A 19,198-nucleotide genomic window follows, 5' to 3' on the forward strand; every position below is an offset into this window, starting at 1 on the left:
CCAGCCGCAAAGAAAGCAGTCCTGGGCGCATCGGGCTGAGGGGCAGGACTTGCCTGATAGAATGATATAGAATGATCGGAGGCACAGCATGAGAGCCAGGTGGCCAGCTGGGCACCAAAACAATACTGGGGCCAAGCACCTGAAGGAGAGCGAGCGGCGGGGGGCCTGGGACGAGCCTTTGAGACAGCGGCAGCTGACGGTGGTACGGTCTGACTTCACAGAAACGTGGAGAGGAGCGGACTGGGGAAGGTGTACTTTCACTTGGCCCTAAAGATATAGCCCATCCCAGGACAAAACGCCACGGTCGTGAGAAGTGCAGAATCGTCGTTGTGGGCCGGCTCGATATAATGAGATTGGGACTTGATGTGATTGAGATCTCCCTAACAAGCAGCAACCACAGATATCAGAGATAACTACATGAGAGGTGTGGGGGAGTGGAAATCCCAAAAGACCAGGGTGTTGGTGATGCCGGCGGATCCGGGATACTGTTGAGTGTCATTGTGAGGGACTCAGAATACAAGTTCATCACGGGCCACAACGACTAAGTGGTGAGCACAACTGAAGAGTGCACGAGGCAATAGCCCCCTTAGGCCATCCGACGCAGGACACATACCGGGGCAGACTAGCGGGAAAGCCAACTGGTGTCCCCTTGCACTTCCCTCACCCTCCCTCTCATCCTTTTCTTTTTGTGAGTGTCCCTGACCACAGGTACGGAGGAGGAGAGTCATGATGGGTGGTAAGGGAACACAGGGTGGCCAACAGACAAAATTAGACAGGTTCACTCTCCCTACGGAATTGGCGGCGACGCACATGGTGGAGACTTAACCGGAGTCAGAGCCACAATTCCCATCAGCGGCCTCAGAGCCCACACAACATGATCTTATGGTGGCCCTACAGGGAGTACAAACAGACCTCGCCAACTGAATAGACACTGTATCATCTGAAGTCTCACTGCAGAGAGCCGACTTCAGAAATCTGGGCAACCGTGTAAAGGAAGACGAAAAAGTCACAAATAATCTGGTAAAAGACACAAAAACATTGCAAAAGAAAGTACATGAGCTCACCACCAAAATCCAAAGTGCTAGAGGCCAAGTTTGAAGATCAGGAAGGCCGCTCAAGTCGTAATAATGTGCGCATAATTGGAGTTCGGGAGAGGGCGGAGTGCCCAGCGGTGGACCTGTAGGTGAAAGAGCTAATACTAAAATTGCTCCAACCCAGAGGCCTGTCAAAATATTTCTCAGTAGAAAGAGCCCATAGAGTCCTGAGTGTGCAGCCACGACCGGGGACGCCACCAAGACCAATTATTGCCTGTATCTTCAACTTCTGTGACAAGGACGTAATCCTCCAGGCTGCCTTTAGTGGCCCACAGCTCAAAGTAGACAATGCCATAATCACCTTTTTCCCTGACTTCACTCTGAACACCTATGGGATCCAGCGCGGGAACCAGTGCTGGGTTCGAAGAGCAGACGTGCACCAATCGCAATCCGGCGCAGCATACTGGCTCGCCAGTGAATAGAGAAAACAGAGGTGAGGCGATGGAACAGTGCAGGGCCGGTGTGTGACTCAGAGAAGACTCCTGAATGAACATTGAGCTAAAACTAGATCCCAACCACTGGTGAGGGAAAGCCGGCTGAACACTGGATGCTCAGATAAGATTGCAGGCTAAAACTTTCCTATATCTTTCAATTACTTATCTTTCCGCAATATACAGAACACTCAAATTGGCAGAACAGTTTTTTGGGGGAGAAACGGGGAGGGGGGCTGGCAAGCTCATGTTTAGCTTAAGCCTGCCCCGATGTTTGGTATGCCAGCTTTGGGGCGACAGGGGCTCTAGATTGAGGAGGTGGGTGGTTTACTCCCACCAAGCAGGGTACAAGGGAGTGGAGCGTTCTATGGGGGTAGGTTTAAAGCTTGTGTGTTAGATGTTACTCCTTCGGTCAGCAGATGTCCAGCAATGCTACAAATGGGGATCAGGGAAGGGGGAACTGGGCGGGATTAGGAATACATCTCAACAAATGTCCAATCTGAATTGAACAGACACTACTGAATGACCCGGATGACCACACAGACTCATGACACACACCCACCGATTCCGATTACTCAACCCCCCCGGGTAGACGAGTGGTGAGATTTATGCCCTGGAACGTGAATGGGCTAGGAAACAAAATAAAATGTACAATGGTAATACAATACATCCGGAGGTGAGCACCTGACATAGTTCTGCTACAGGAGACACATTTGATCGGCAGCACCTGCAGTGCGTTCGACATTCAGATACAAATTGCAAGCACATGCAGGATTTACCACAGGGTCACGGGGAGTGGGGATACTCGTTATAGCCCGCACAGCTTGTGTACCTAGTAAAATATGGCGAGACCACCTGGGCAGATATGTGGCCCTCAATGGAGTAAGGGAGGGTTGAGATCTAAACTTATGTTCAGTTTACATACTACCCAGGAAGCATGCTACCACAATGCCTGATCTAACTCATTGCTCCTAGAACTCCCACAGGGATCGTTAGTTTTGGGTGCAGACTGGTACTCGGTAATGGACCCGGACAAAGATAGGATTTTAAAAGCAGGGAGAGAGGTAGGGCCAGACCCCATGAGGATGTTTGTTGACACTCTGGGGTTAGTAGACCTCTGGAGGGAGCATAATCCCATGGCGGAGCAATTTAGATTCTTTTCTGCACCACATGGGAGTTTTTCCCAATTGGATTATTTATTAACGCAATCCACCAAGGTGGGTCACTTTAAAGAGGCAGTACACGGGGCGAGGGGCTTATCTGACAACTCATCGGTAGAGGTAGAAATGTTGGGACCCAACAGAACAAACGTCCTGCCTACACGGATTGACCCCTGGCTCCTTAAAGAGAAAAAAGCCTGAGACGAGATTAAGAGTACGGCCGATCAGTATTTTCAAGATAACATTGGGACAGTAGACTAGACTTGCAATTTATGGGAGGCCTACAAGGCAGTAATAAGAGAGCACACACAAGCTATAGATGGGGTTAAAAAATAAAAAATCCAATACAGGGCCCTGGAAAGGGAGCTACCCCAGCTAGAAGGAGAGGTTGGAGCACCCGAGGAACCAAATCCACATATTAACCAATTAATCCGTCTTAAGCAACAAGAGTTGCGAGATAGCAGGAGGGAAAGCCAGGGAACATGCTAGGGCGTCCCAGAGGCGCATACACTAAATAGGAGAAAAAGTATCTAAATTGTTGGCGTTGTTATAAAAGCGAGACCCGGTGAAGAACAGGGCACTAGAGATTAACCCCCAAATGGAGAATACTGTAGGACAGGAGAAGAAATAGCCACTGAGTTGCGAACCACTATGAACAACTACAGGAGATGAACCTATCCACCATAACACCTGAGGACCGGTAAGACCTTGATGGAGACCACAGATGAGATCCGTGGTGCGATAAGAGCTTTGCAATCAGGTAAAGCGGCTGGACCTAATGGCATACCTATTGAACTATACAAAAGCACTACAACACTGGTGGCCCCACACATGTTAAACATGTTCAGGGAATCGCTGGAGCGGCGTTGCTTGCCAGAAGAACATCGCCTGGCAGCAATTGTAGTCGCCCCTAAACAGGGTAAACTCCTGGAGGAGTATGCCTCCTCCATACCTATCTTGCTCCTAAACGCTGAAGCCAAAATCATGGCCAAGGTCCTAGCACTTCGGCACACCAGAGTAATAACCACCATCATTCACCCAGACCAGTCTGGAATTATGCCCCATTGGAGTACTAGACTAAATTTGCAACGCCTCTATGGAGTGTTACACACTACCAAAGACACCTGAATAAAGTGTGGTACTGATGTCTCAAACCACATGCATTCCCTTTGATAGCATAGAATATCAGTACCTATTGCGTGTGATCCTAGGACCAACATTTTGTGAGTGGGCTCAAATACTATATGCGAACCCCCTATCAAGAGTTAGAGTAAACAGAGTCGTTTCCAAACAGGTGATTTTGCATAAAGGCACGAGGCAGAGATGCCCGGTCTCCCCCATGCTCTTTGCCTTGGCAATGGAGCCTCTGGTGAGCCTGGGCGGACAGAATCTAACTGTATGCTGATGACATAATTCTTTACGTCACAAGGCCCCGCTCCACGATCACATGTATACTTCATATATGTCATCTGTTTGGCAGTTATTTTGAATATCGGATAAATTGGAATAAATCCCTGGTATTTGCCCTGTCTGGAGAGACCTACCTGCTGACTATAGGGAAAGATCTAATGATTAGGGATACATTTAAATATCTTGGAGTGGCTGTCTTTTGAACTGAGGCAGACTTCCTAGATTACGGAGGGATGTTTCCAATTGGAGAACCATGCCACTCTCACTGATGGGGAGAGCTGCCCTTTTCAAAATGATGGCGCTCCCACGCCTATTCTGTGTGTTACAAAATACCCCATAGAAGATACCCCTAGATTTCTTTAGCAAAATAGATTCAGATATCAGACCGCAGCTGTGGGGAGGGAGAAATTCTAGGCTAGCACTCCACAAACTACAACGAGGCGTATATGAGGGTGGCTTAGCGATCCCAGACATCAGGAAATATTACTAGGCCGCACAGTTTCACACTTAATGAATATGTGTTTGCAGACAGGGAGGAATCCGCATACTGGGTTGGTCGCCATGCGAGGGGATAGAATGGGTACCTGGAAGCACTATTCACTAGGAAAATGGAGAGAGCATTGCCGGATCATACATAAACCACAGTAATAATTTGGAGGGAGGCCACTAATTCCTGGGCTGGGAAGGACAGCTGACAGAGTGCACCCCTCTATGGTGTAGTGATCTTTTAAAGGAAGTGGGCGGACTGTAGGGCTACCGCCGATGTTCCTTGCTGGGTGTAGAATACTTAGGAGATATCTGGAACAGACAGGGTATTATGAACTTCCATGAATTGCAGACTGAATATCAGATGTCGGATACCGAACAATTACGCTACATACAACTAAAACATGCCCTCAAGACCCACATCCCACTAGTGGACAAAATACCTGACTATTCACCTCTCGAAGATAAAGTGCTAATAGACCCAATACTGGAAAAGGCAACCTCCCTTATCTACAGAAAGATTATGAACAATACTGCAGACCCATTGGGAGCTCTCCGGGAGGCATGGGAGAGAGAGATAGGGAGCCTAGAGGACGGTGACTGGGTGGAGGCTATACGGAGCCCCAGAGAAGTGGCAATACGGGCAAGGTTCCAGCTCATACGATTACGAATCCTACACAGATCCTATACAACCAGGACTATAATCTACCATATGGGTAGGAGTGATACAGATACATGTTTGAGGGGATGTGACGGAACAGGCACTTTCTTACACACATTGTGGGACTGCCCCTTCATACAGAGATACTGGAGCAAAATGACGCAGGTGATGTCTACGGTCATAAAGCAGAAGGCCTCACTAGACCCCAAATGGCATATACTATGCATTACAGGGGACACCAAATGGCCAAAGTAGATCACACTATGATTCATGATAGCAGATATAATAGCCAAAAGAAATATAGCTAGAGGCTGGGGAGCTATGGAACCCCCCACAGGTCAAAGATTGGGAAGCAGACCTTGATTGGTGCTGTGCAGCCAATAAAACAGTATACCAGAGCCGTGGATGCCCGGGGAAGTGGGACAAAATGTGGAGTAAATGGGTTGAATACAGAGGGATCTGAAAAGAGACAATGCAGACATGAATGTAACTTGTTATACCTCAACTTTGAGGTGTAAGGATCGGAGTAACTGGTCCTATGATTCAAATGTTGCTAATGTAAATATTTTAGACAGGAACCCATGTGTAGACACAATAAACTGTTGAGATTCAGAACTTGTATAATATATAGAATTATTCACAGTTGTAATGTGAAGTTGAACATTAATAAAAAGAAATTTTAATTTAATAAAAATAAAGAATGTATCTTGAAAAGTGGGTTCTCGCTTTTGATTTGCCCTCAAGGAACGTACAATCCATGTTCTCATCACTTCCTACATCTTGTCACTTGGTGACAATTTCAGGTTTTTAAAACTGCCACCACCAAACCAGATTCCCTCTTTCAACAGCTTTTGCTGTCCCCTACATTAATTTTCCCACCTTCTCTTGCTCCCCCTCCCTTTTTCAGGTGATGCTCAGCCTCCCTCCTGCAACTATTTTTAGAATCAGTTTATATATCCCCTCTTACATCCCGCTCCTGTTTAACCTTTTAATTTGGGGGTCCTGCTTGTTTACCTTCATTCTTTGATCACCTTTTTCATTGCCCTGCCTGGCACTAACTCAGTATTCCTTCACACTTCGTACAACTTTATAACTAAAACTACGTTATCGAACTTAAATTTGCTATAGAGAGTACATTTTTGACTTCTCATTTTCAAATACAATAAACTACTTTTTACTGCTTCTCTGAGGGTTCTATTATTTTCAACCAAACTGGTTTTTATTATTTTGTTTTTACATTTAACCAGTTTTTAATTATTGCCCTTTTTTATTTATTTAAATTTTATTTATTTTCAAAGTTTTATATAGCGCGAACAAGATCCTTACAGATATCAGAGCGCTTTACATAAATATGAAATGAGGAGAGCTTAACAAGGCAGTTTGAGCAAATATCGAACAGTGCCAGGTAAACAAAATGTGAGTGGGTGGTCGATTCGGATAAAAAGTAGAAGAGTGAGATAAACAGTCAGCAGTATTTCCACAGTATATGTTCATGTGAATTTAGCCAAGAGGATCGATTTGACTTCCTTTTTGAAGGATGCAGTAGATGAGACCAGTCTTGTTTCTGGAGGGAGGGCATTCCATATCCTGGTAGCCGTCCCTGAGAAGGAGCGTTTGTATGTTTTTTTCTTGTGGAATCTCTGTGGTTTCAGAAGGAGAGTTTCTGCGCTTCTTGTGGCTCTTGAGCCTCCTGAGATAGTCAGTTTCTGTGCAATGTAACTGGGCGCATTGTGGTGTAAGGCCTTATGGGTAATGCACACGATTTTCAAGTGTATTCTGGCTTCGTAGGGTAGCCGATTCAGTGATTTTAAGATGTGTGAGCGTTTTTTTGAACCAGTGATGAGCCTCGCTGCAGCATTGATAGAGGCTCTTAGTGGGACGGTTGTTGATAGGGGGAGGCCGCAGAGGGTGGCGCTTGGACAGCAGTCCTAAAGTTGTTGGCTGGGAGGAAGGGTTTTAACTTCCTCAAGGTATTGATTTGGAAATTAGCACCCTTCGTTGCGTTGTTGATATGTTGTTGCATATTGAGATTGGAGTCGAGGGTTATGCCTAAAGATGTTGCTGAGTCTACAATGATAGGCTGTACGTTGAATGCAGTGAGGTGTTTAAGCCATTCCTGGGCGATAAGGATTTTGGAGGGGGGTGCTATTAGGAGGAATTCAGTTTTTAGAGCATTAAGTTTGAGGTGGTTCTCTGCCAGCCATGACTGTGTATTCTTGAGTGTTGAGTTGAGAAGTTTGATGTCTTCAGGGGAATGAAGTTTGAGGTAAAGTTGGGTATCATCCGCATACATGTGAAATTGCACATTAGAGGCTTGAAGCAGTGCGGTGAGTGGCTCCATGACTAGATTGAACAAGGTTGGGAATAAGGAGGAACCTTGCGAGACACCTAGTGTTACTGGAACGGGTGTGGACTTAGTGTTGTTAATTTTGAATTTCTGAGATCGGTTATGGAGGAAGGAGGTGAACCATTTGAGTACTGTCCCTGAAAGACCCATTCTGATATTCAGCAGTTCGAGTAAGTTCTCGTGTTTGACCGTGTCGAATGGTGAAGAAAGGTCGAGTAGGATGAGACCGGTACCGTTTTGGTCCAGAATTTGAAGCACGTCATCAATTATGTGTGTCATGGCTGATTCTGTACTGTGGCCTGCACGGAAGCCGGATTGGTGTCGGTTGAGGAGGTCAAAATGATCAATGTGCTTTGTCAATTGGAGGTGAACACATTTTCCAAGCAAATTGGCTAAGGTAGGGATATTGGAAATAGGTCGATAGTTATTAAGGTCAGTAGGGTCAGCTGTGGGTTTCTTCAGTATGGGCGATACTTGTCCTATTTTGAGGGAGTCCGGGATGCATCCTTGTTGAAGAGAACTATTAATTATTTTGGTCCAGGGAGAAGCCATGGGATGAAGTCTTTTACAGCGTTTGCAGGTAGAGGGTCCGAGAGATGATTGGAGGGCTTCAGGGTACTAAGGATCTTGCCTATAGCTTCTTCCGTGTAGGTGTCAAAGGATGACCATGTAGCCTTGTTTTTTAGTTTGATGGGTGTTTTGCCGAGGGGGCTGGAGTATAGGCTTAGATCCTTGAGGAGATCATTCTTGATGTTAACTGATTTTATATTGAAAAAGGTGGCAAATTCTTCACAGGCCGGTAGGGTGCTAGGTGTGTTATGTAATCGTTGTGGTTCGTCCTTGGATTGAGTTTTGATTAACTCAAAACGTTTTTTGGGTCAGTTTTTTGCTTGGTCTAGTTGATGGCTAAACAAGTCAGCTTTCGATCGTTTGATTTTCTTAAAATAGGCGTTCCTTTTTTTCTTTAGTGTTTTGAGGTGAGTGGCTGACGGGGTAGATCTCCAATCACGTTCAGCTAGTCTCATAGCTTGTCTATCATCGATAAGCCGACCGTCGTACCACGGTTTTGAGTTTTTGGAGGAGACTCTCTTTAACTGAAGGGGGGCCACTTCTTTGACTATTGTGGTCATTGACTTGAGGTAGTGATCGGTGAGAGCCTGAACATCGTTGTTGCCGGTGGGGGGAAGGAGAAGGTTGTAGCTAGGAGAGGGTGACGAGTTGGGATTGAGTTTCTTCAGGTCTCTTCTCCAGGCCTTGGGTTTGGTGGGTTGGGCTGGGCAAAATTTCACATATTCATTGATGAAGAATGTGATAATGTGATGGTCAGACCAATCACAGGGTTGGATTGAGTCTAGTTGGGTGGCGTCACCTTTGGAAATGATGAGGTCCAGAATAGAACCTTTGTCGTGAGTGGGGCTGTTGCAGATGTGGGTGAGGTCTATGGTGTTGAGGAAGTTTTTGAGACTATTGACCACCGAGTCATTGTGATCATTCCAATAAAGGTTGAAATCACCAAGGAATATTTGTGTATTTTGTCGACCCGAGTTCGTTGTGATCATGTCCATGAGGTGTTCAGTGAAGGTGAGGTTGTCTCCTGGTGGGTGGTAAATAATATGTAGCGAGCATACTGGATTGCCCTCACTGTTGACGTCAAGGCAGATGTGTTCACAAGAGGAGAATGTAGGGGAGACCGCTCTAGTTACTGAGAGGTTACTCCGGTGAATACATGCTATTCCACCTCCTGTCTTGCCAGTCCTGTCTAATCTGATGATGTGATAGTTAGGGGGAACTAGAATGTCAATAAGGGGGAGGAGGATTCAGTTAACCAGGTTTCGGTGAGGATGGTAAGGTCGAGGTCAAGTGCGCTAATGAGGTCGGCTATGTCAGAGGCGTGTCTGCGGTCAGATCTGCAGTTAAGTAGTGTGCATTTGAGCCGTGGGGTGATGAGGGAGGCGGAGGGGTCCAGGGTGAGTGTGACTTTTTAAAGATTATTGGAGATGGTGCCTCTGTTATTTTGAGTAGAAGGCCTGTGAGGGTTGGAATGGATAGTAGGAATGGGAAAGTGTGTGGTGGCTGTGTGGGCCATGGGAGCGGTATCGTAGGAGTGTACGTATGTCATATCGTGTCAGTGTATTGATGCATCGGACAGGGCGGGTGGAGGAATTATGGGCAGGAATAGAAGTCCAGTGAGGGGGGTTGTCTTTGTGTGTGCGTGTAGGAAGGGTGGAGGGCTTGCGGGATAGGAGGGTACTAGGTAGAGAGGGGTGTCTAAGTTGCTTAGAAAACAGTTCTTTGAAGGTTTGAAGCTTGTCTTTAATTTGGAGAAGGGTGGACATAATCTTGTCTAGAGTGTAGTTAGGAACAATTGTGGTGGGGGTGGTGAGGTGTGGTATAAGTTGAGGAGATTTGATTTGGTTCGGAGAGAGAACTGACAAAGGTGTGGAAAGCTTGTGGGGAGGGGGTGGGTCGAGTGTTGGGTATGTGTTCGGCGTGGGTGTAAAGGGAGTTAGGGTGGGTGGTGGAGGAAGAGAAGGTGAGGTAGGCATTTCAGTAGTGGGTACGAGGCTGGGTAAGAGGGTGACTACATTTATAGGGCGCGGGGGGAATAACAGGGTAGGGGGTGGTATAGGAGATGGGGGGACTAGAAGTGGTTTCGGCGGAGGGGGGACTGGGTGTGAGGGGGGCTATGAGGAAAGAGGAGATATGTGTTGTGGGGTGGGGTAGAGGGGTTGAGTGAGGCGTGCGGCTCTGGGCATCTCGAAGTCAAATAGGGTTGGGGGTGGGAGGGTGTGGTGCCGAGTAGGAGAAGAAATGGATTGGGTGTTGTTATTGTAGATAGTTATGGTTGCTGTCGCTTGGAAGAGTTGTGATGGTGTGATGGACATCAAGAGACCATTTGCGGACTTCCTCGTAGAGGAAATAGTAAGGATAGGAAGGCTTTCCTCCATTGTGCTCTCCGTTTGGTGTAGAAGATGATGTCGGTGGTCGTGTGACCATTGCGAGGTGAAAAATAGGGGTCTGCAAAAGGGGTTTCTGGGTGGGATTTCAGCAAGTTGTGTTTGAAAGTTTTGGCAGATTTTTTTGTATGCTGGAGGGGCGGTAAATGATTTTGTATGTGTGGGTGCCTGTGAGTTCCATGGTGAAAAGTGCGGAGTAGGTGAGTTGAGGTGAGTGTGTAGTACTTAGACTAGTCTAAGATGCCCGACTCCTTAAAGAAGAAGGAGAGTGGCTATATAGGGAGATTGAAGCTGAGAGACAAGTGATAGGGAAGCCTGTGGTGGGACTAGTCTAAGACTAGTTTAAGATGGCCGACACCTTAGGGAAGAAAGAGAGTGGTCATATAGTCCTTGGTCTTTTTTTTATATTTTATGGTTTCTATACATTTTCACATAAAATATATATATATCAAAACAGAATGTAACACATTAAAACTTGTTCTTCCAAGAAATAAGACTTACCTGACATTTTATTAACATATCAAAGAAGGTATCATCTGGCTCCTTGTTGTCATTTGCCATTAAATGACCAAGCACTGATTGGCTGTTGTGCTGATTGAGACGTAGCCCTGGTAAATTACCAAAACTGGCTCTCTGATCATCTAGTCGTCTGCTTTGTGAGCTGGCAAGAAGATCCAAAAATTCATCAGTGTGCGGCGAAACAACAGATGCAGAATGAGCTGCAAGTAACAGGAAAAAAGCAACAAATCAATCAGAATGCATAGATCAAATATTCAGATATTTTCATGTTAAATTAATAACTCACAAAGTGAAGAAAAAATTAAAACGTTGGCTGAACAACACTTGAGATAATTGTGTATCAGATGTAAAACAGAGCAATTATCAAATAAAGAAATAATTTATTTTCAGGAATCTCAATTATATTTTAAACTCAGTAAATTATTATCAAAGTTATTCAAGTGCAAATAAACAAGTTAATTGCTTTCAGTAACACTTTCTAATGGACAAAATGTAACCACAGATTACTCACCTGTTGAAAATCATATGGCTGTGGCGAACCCTCACCGCCTACAGCACTTATGGCACAGGGTTGTAAGTAGGCGCAACCCTTGCGAGTTGGCATCGGTTTTTCATTGAACTCTTCCACACCCTCAATCGCAGATCAGCAGTGACAATTTGGAAGAGTGAGTCTGCCAAATCTACCTTGGAACCTTTTTGGAACTCTAAAAGTCAACTTCGCAGAACGTGGAGGTTGTGAGGAATTGGCTAGTATCAACCAGAAGTAACATTATTGAAGGTAAGTTGCTTCTTTTTCTGGTGGATTCTTTTAATCCCAGATTTCTCACATTTTGTAAAGAGAACATAAAAACTCCCCTAAAATGAAGGTTCTCAGGAGTGGAATTACACCAGAAAGCTCTGCAAGTTCTAGTGAAATGGCCCTGCCTGCGACTAAACTGTCGAGACAATAATGGCCAATGTCAAAGTAAGCCTTGTGCAGCAACCTGGAAGACGCCTAACATCTGAACATTTTTTGCCAGTGCCATCCTGGCACCCAGAATGAAGTTGAAGGTCTTCAGGAGGTCACATTTGGGGCAGGGCATAACATGTTTTCATACACAGGAATATCCAGCTTCACAAAGGGCGCTTCTAGACAGCCTCTTCCTTTTTACCACCCGCAAAGCCAATAAAAAGTTGCTCATCCAACCAGTGTTCCTTGATGTTAAAGCAAATAGCTCTTTTTTAGGTACAAGCAGTGAAGTCTCTCCTTACAGGGGTGAGGTGGAGCGAAAAAAGTAGCGGTAGTAATGGACTGTCCAAAGTGAAAGGGTGATACAATCTTTGGCAGAATAGAAGCGTGAGTTTGCAACACCAGGAAGGTAGAATAGGTAGTTTGTACTGACAGCACCCATAGCCCACTTTTGTGGCATGAAGAAGTAATTGCAATCAGAAATACTGTCCCACTGGTCAGAAATCACAGAAAACAACTGTGCACTGGATCAAAAGTCATGCACTTTAAGAATGGGAGTAGCAAATTATGGGCCTCTTGAGGCATAAGGTGAAAACATGTATGTGGGAAACATGGGCACCTTAATCAACATCATCACAACCAGTGACTTTAATAATGCACGTTGGTCAGGCATTCATAGACGTTCGAATGTGTGACAACCTTTAAAAGTGTCCGTCACAAAGCTTTGCTGGGCCAAAGTTACAACAAAATATCTGATAGTTTGGCCTGAAGAGTGTCAACTTGATGGTCTCCACACCAGGCCACAAACTTCGCTCAATGACCAGAACAAGTTACTTACATTTAGTAACGCATTATCTGGTAGAGACTATCTAGTAGCTTCCTTACCATAGAATTATTCAAAGGCATCAGAATGGATCCAGAATTTTTTTGTTGCAGTAGGTGACATGACATCGTTCGAAACGGAAGTGACGTTTACTGTGCATATATAGGCACCTCACAGCGCATGGATGTCAGTTTCTTTTTACGACATTCCAGGAGTGTGGCTCCACAGTTAACACTGACCACTGGTGTTGAAAACTATGGCCCGGAAGGGGGAACAGCCTTGACCCTAGAAAACTGTTCACAGTGCAGGGAGCATGGGTGGATCGGTAAGAAATCCATAGGTAAATAACTTGCTCATCTGATAAAAACTGAGTCCTTACCTTTCAAGAGCTACTCAAGCCATACCTTACAGGTGGTGGGTCTAGAACCATGATTTAAACCAGTAAGTCCTGTAGGACCGAATGAGCAAAGGGCCCATCCAGACAGACCCGACTGTCCAGGCAGTAGTGTTTGGTGAACGTGTGCAGAGGGGCCACCGTTGCTGCCTGGCAGAAATCCAGGACCAGAACTCTGCATGCTAATGCAGTGGTCGCAGCTTTTCCTCTGGTAGAATGTGCACACAAACAATCTGGGGGTCACTTCTTGACCAGCAGATTTTAATGCAGAGCACGACCCATCGAGGAATGGTCTATTTCTGCACGTTCTTCCCTTTCTTGGCCCGACATACCCAGCAAAAAGTTGATTGTCCACCCGGAGCGGTTTTGTGCAGTAAAGGTAGAACGACAATGCTCCTTTTCCAGCTGGTGGAGAGGAGACTATCCTCTTCCTTAGGAGGATGAGCAGAGCGTAAAAGGTAGAAAAAGCGATGGACTGGTCTACGTAGATGGGGTGAGTATGTTCAGCAGGAAGGATGCTCCAGCCCAAACGACCAGTTTGTCGGGGGACAAAAGGAGATGAAAGGAGGCTGAGAGAACAGTGCCTGTAGCTTACCGGGCAGCTGTAATTGTCACCAGAAAAAAAGTCTTGATGGTAAGAAGCCTAAGAGGACAATAATAAAGTGGCTCAAGGGGAGCACACATTAAGAAGGTAAGAACCAAATTGAGGTCCCATTAAGGCATAACAAAGAGAAATAGGAGAAACATGTGGTAGACCTTTAAGAAACCTATTTACAATAGGGAACATGAAGTCCGAGCGCTAATTTGGCAGCTGCAGAAAGGCAGAGATGGTGGATAAATAACCCTTCAAGGTGCCCAATGCAGAGCCCAGCTAGGCTAGGTAGGGTAAGGATAAACAAAATAATCTGAGAAAGGGGAGCAGATAAGGGACCAATCTTTCTCAGCACAACACGCCACAAATGGTTTCTAATGGCCGGGGTATACTGTCTTGGTGGAGGGATGCTGGGCTGCCAAGATAACATTAAAGACTTGGAGCGGTAGGTCAAAAGCTATCAACTGGCACAGCTCAATCTCCACGGATGAAGGTAGATCACAGACAGGTTCGGGTGGAAAACCCTCCCTTGCTGCTGCAACAGAAGATCCTCCAGAAGGGGCAGCCTGATCGGAGGACTGATGGCCATGCTCAAAAGCTCAGCATACCAAACTGAGAGCCCAGTTCGGAGTCACAAGGACAAGTTGGGCTCTGTCGTTCCTGATCTCCACTAGAGACAAAAGCGTCTCCGAATGAGAGCCGTCTTGGACACACTTAACATTGTGCACTCTTAGCGGTAGCAAACAAATCTAACCAAGGCTCTCCTCAATGCTAAACGAGAACTTGAACCATCTCCGGATGGAGACACCATTGTGATCCACTAGGCATCTTCAGATGAGTTTTTCCACCCTTGGGTTCACAGAGCCTGCCAGGTGCTGAACCACCAGGGATCTGCTCAGACCTTCCAGCCATGTCCAGAAGTGTAGGGTCTCTTTTTTTTTTTTTGAAAACCTTTATTGAGCCTTCACAGTTAGTACACAGCTTGTCGCCTACAACCCAACTGGGCCGGCCGCTAGGGAAGCGTTAATCAATAAAATACCTAGTACTACAATACAAGTGCACCCGCGGTCGCGAGGACGTGAAAGTAACGATCCAGAAAGAATTTGTGAAGAAAAATTGCGAATGTTCCATGCTGAATGAAGAGGTTTTCAGTTTCAGTTTTACACCTAAAGAAAGAACATTCAAAACTTCGGGAAATTACATTACAATCGATACAAGAAACTTAATGCCAGGTAGGTGGAAGCGTACTTCAGAATCAGAGTTAACAGCACTTTGCTCCTCATGCTAGGTAAGGTGTGAGCCGTCCCTTTCCGTTATTCCGCCCCCTCCCGGTGCTGCCCCCCCCCATCACTCAGCCCCCCCCGCACATTCATTCTTCTTCGTCTGATTCTAGTGTGTCACCTTCAGGAAGTGGATCACAAATCTCGCCTCGGTACATGTTCCATGGGGACCATACTTTGTTCCACTTGGCCGGGCACCCCCTGTTCAAATACACTGCCCGTTCTGTGACCATGGCCCTGTCCATATTAACACACCATTGTGAGGCCGTCGGTAGATCCGCCACCCCCCAGCGCTGCGCGATATCCCTCTTGGCCATCATCATTCCTAGCGTCACCCAGAGGCGGCCATGCCGAGACAAGTCAGTTGGCTCCCACACATTGAGAAGGCAGCGACGAGGTTCTGGGAGCACTGAGACCTCCAGCACCTGTGATACAGTGCGCATGACCTGACGCCAATATGTTTGTATGAGTGAGCAGTCCCAGAATGTGTGGAAGAGTGTGCCCTCCTCCCCGCAGCCCCGCAAGCAGAAGGGGTCAGGGGCTCGCTGTATGCGGTGAAGCAATGCCCTGGTGTAATATGTTCTGTGCAGAACTTTGAGTTGGATGAGTCTCATTCTGGAGGATATGCCCGCTTCCTTAGGGGATGCCAGTGCCTCATCCCATTCATGTTCATCCATCTCCCCCACGTCCTGCTCCCACTTCCCCTTAAGAGGCACTAGCGGGTCGGGGGAATTATTAAGGAGTTTCCGGTAGGTGAGGGAGGTGGCCTTTTCCACCATGTAGTCGGTTAAGAGGCGATCCTCTAGCGGGGACGACTCGGGGAGCGTCGACCCCACCGGAATAACCGCCAGTAGAGCATGACGGATTTGGACATATCGGTAGGTTTCACGTGGCCCCATGTCATAGAGTTCTTTCAGGCGGTCAAACGTAATGATAGCCCCACGGTCCCACATGTCCCCCACTGTTGAGATGCCAATGTCGTCCCAGCGGGAGAACCCCTTGCTGGTCCGAAGGTTGCCCAGAGCACGCGAGTCCCAGAGTGGGGTGAGCTTGGTGATAGTATCTTTCCATCCTAGCGCAGCAGTGGCTGCATGCCAGGTAGCTACTGTGATCTTAGTGGGCCCCTTCAGCGACCTGAGTTTTCGTTTATCGTAAAGCGGGACCAGCAGGGTACCAGCCCCCAGCTGGGCCCGATCCGCCTGGAATGCTGGGTCCGATTGCGATGCGTGCAACCATTGATTAATCGGTCGAAGCTGGGCCGCCCAATAGTAAAGGCGGAGGTTAGGAAGTGCAATGCCACCCTCGTACCAGCCCTTACAGAGCTTGGCGTGAGCTATCCGCGCCGGGCGGTTACTCCATAACAGACCAGAGACCACCGCCGCCACCTTCTTGAAGTACCTAGGGGGCACAGCAAAAGGGGTATTGTCCAGAATATATAGAAAGCGGGGCAGGGATTTCATCTTGAACAGGGCTGCTTTCCCCAGCATCGTCAGCGGTAAGCCTGCCCAGAAGCTTGCATCTCGCCTGAGGCGGTCCAGCGGCGGCGTCAGGTTCAATTTTTCGTATTCAGCCGGGTCACCCGTGACGTGAATACCGAGATACTTAAATGATGAACCGGCCAGTCGCAGAGGGCAGGTGGAACCAACCGTTGGGTGGCTGCCCGTCAGGGTATACAGTTCGGATTTACTCCAATTGATGGTGTAGCCCGACACCTCTCCGTGGGCATTACAAATGCGCAAGAGAGCCGGAATGCCGTGGTCAGGATCCGTCAGATAGACCAGCATATCATCCGCATAGAGCGATATGCGGTCCTCCCAGCCCTCCCTCCATTTAATCCCTTGAAGGAAGGGGGAAGTGTAGGGTCTCTTGAAAAAGAGTCCACGACCCCACCCTGCCGTTTTTTGCAGTACATGGCAATGTACTGCACCAGCCTTCCCTTGATGGAGGGTGGAAAGGCTTTTAATGCTAGTCGGATAGCTCGGAGAACAGAGGCCTGTGATCTTCACTTCTCCCAGATGACCACCCCATCCCAAGAGTTATACATCTGTCACTACTGTCAGATGTGGTTGGGGAAGGGAGTGGGGTCTGCCACTGACCCAACTGCAGTTCGTTAAATACCACTGCAGATCTTTTGCAGTTCCCTTCGAGATCTGGACCATGTTAGTGAGATTCCCCTGATGCGGCACCCACTGCAAATTGAGGTCCCACTGCAGAGATTGCATACGCCAACAGGCATGTATGACAAAAAGGATGCAGGACACCATGAGGCCCAGCAGCCTCAGAGTCAGACTCACTGAACCCCAGGACTGAGGTTTAAACATTGGTATCATAGCCTGAATATCCTGGACTCATTGTTCACGAGGATAATCCAGAAAACATGCTGTGTCCAGAACAGCTTCGATGAAAGGGAGCGGCTGAAAATGGGTCAGGTGTGACTTTGTCAGGTTGATAGTAAATCCCAGTGAGTGCAGGAGGTCTGCTGTAGTCTGGTGGTGGGAGACGACTGCTTGGATGAGCCAGCCAGTCATCAAGAGAGATGAAGTCTGGCACCTCTGATCTCCGCAGATAGGCCCCAACCACCGCCATCACCTTGGTGAACAGCAGAGTTGTGCTGGTAGGACCAAAGGGTAGCGCTGCAAACTGAAAGTGCTTGTGGCCTACTGTCTGTGAATCGCAGGTAACGTCTGTGGGCATGCTTGACGGGGTTGTGGAAATAAGCTTCCTGCAAGTCCATTACCATCCAGTCTCCCGGGTCCAGGACAGACAACACTTGTGCGAGCATGAGCATTTTGAATTTCTCGTTTTTCAGGAAGAGATTGAGACAGAGCAGTTCTAGGATAGTAAGAAGGCCTCTGTCCTTCTTGGGCACCAAAAGTAGTAGGTATAGCAACCCCGACCTACTTCTGATGCATGCACCCCCTCGATGGCTTCCTTCACTAAGAGAACCGCTACTTCCTGTCTGAGCAATGATAGATGGTTGTCCGTGAGCCTGTCGTAAGTGGTTGGCATGGGTGGAGGGGTAGTCGTGAATTAAAGGGAGTAGCCCAGTCAGACAATCTGGATAAGCCAGCAGTCTGATGTTTTGACCTCCAGTGGTGCCCATGATAGTCAGAGGGCAAAATAAAGTAGCTTGGTGGCTAGAGCTGCTGGGTGGAGGAATGAGGGGAGGTATTCTACTGGGCTGAATTCTGGCTACCTGGCCCACAGGGTCTGTGGGTGCCATGTCCCCAGAAACGTAGGGGCTGGGAAGCTTGCGGTCCATGGTGGCTGGCAACGAAAGGATTAAAAGGAAGACCGGGGTTGGCAGGAGGCCATGCAAAGGCCCAAGAACATGGCCATAGCTCTGCTGTCCTTGAAGCGCTCCAGCGCTGAGCCCGCCTTGCCGTCAAAAAGACTGGAGCCATCAAAGGAGATGTCCATAAGAGAAGCTTAGACATCCCCTGAAAAGTCAGTTGTCCTCAGCCAGGCATGGTGCTGTATTTCCACCAACGAAGAAACCGCTTGCATAGCAAGTAAGGTGTGTCCAGCCTACATCTGTTTGCGAATTTCGCTGCGTCTCTCCCATAAACAGTTGCTTGGGAGAGTATGGTCTGGGCCGTCTCCAGTACCATAAGCAGCACACGAGCAACATAATCCCAAAAGGAAAGGAAGTGACAGCCCTAAAGGCAAGCAGTTTTTACAGACCTCAATGCCAGGCTGGCGGAAGAAAACATTTAACATTTCCCAATTGTCCTGTCCACAGAAGGTCCTGTGCAGGCTTGGAGCAGGCCCCCAGCAGGACATCTGTAAGGGCTTTATTAAACAGGAGCAGCAGTTCTGAAAGGTTGACTTCCGGTTGAAGTGCCTCCGTCAAGATATTCGTCTTCACAGCCACAGACGGCAAATGAAAGTCAAGGACCTCGACCGCCCTCCTCGCCATCATAGGAAATTCAACACCCTATTTCGTAGCCACCGTAGGAGGAGAGATCAAGCCAGTATCTTGAGGTGTCCAGTCCACTGGCATCCACCAATTTCTCACACTAGTCCATAATCAGGTGTAGGGGCTGGTATTCTTGAGGGTCCAGTTGCCCCTTCCAATGTTCCCCAAGTAACAGA

At 47.5% G+C, this 19,198-nt stretch overlaps 1 protein-coding gene across 4 annotated transcripts in view; it reads right to left on the reverse strand.

The window, feature by feature from the left end:
- GPSM2 (G protein signaling modulator 2) overlaps positions 1-19,198 on the reverse strand; it is a 409,855-nt gene that overhangs the window by 11,408 nt on the left and 379,249 nt on the right. For all 4 annotated transcript variants that reach the window (XM_078668278.1, XM_078668286.1, XM_078668295.1 and 1 more), the window contains one exon: positions 11,048-11,265. In XM_078668278.1, coding sequence (XP_078524404.1) covers positions 11,048-11,265 — 218 coding nt within the window. The remainder of the gene's footprint in view (positions 1-11,047; positions 11,266-19,198) is intronic.

This window comes from Lissotriton helveticus, chromosome 1_2 (genome assembly GCF_964261635.1).
Source record: "Lissotriton helveticus chromosome 1_2, aLisHel1.1, whole genome shotgun sequence".
NCBI classification, from domain to species: Eukaryota; Metazoa; Chordata; class Amphibia; order Caudata; family Salamandridae; genus Lissotriton; species Lissotriton helveticus.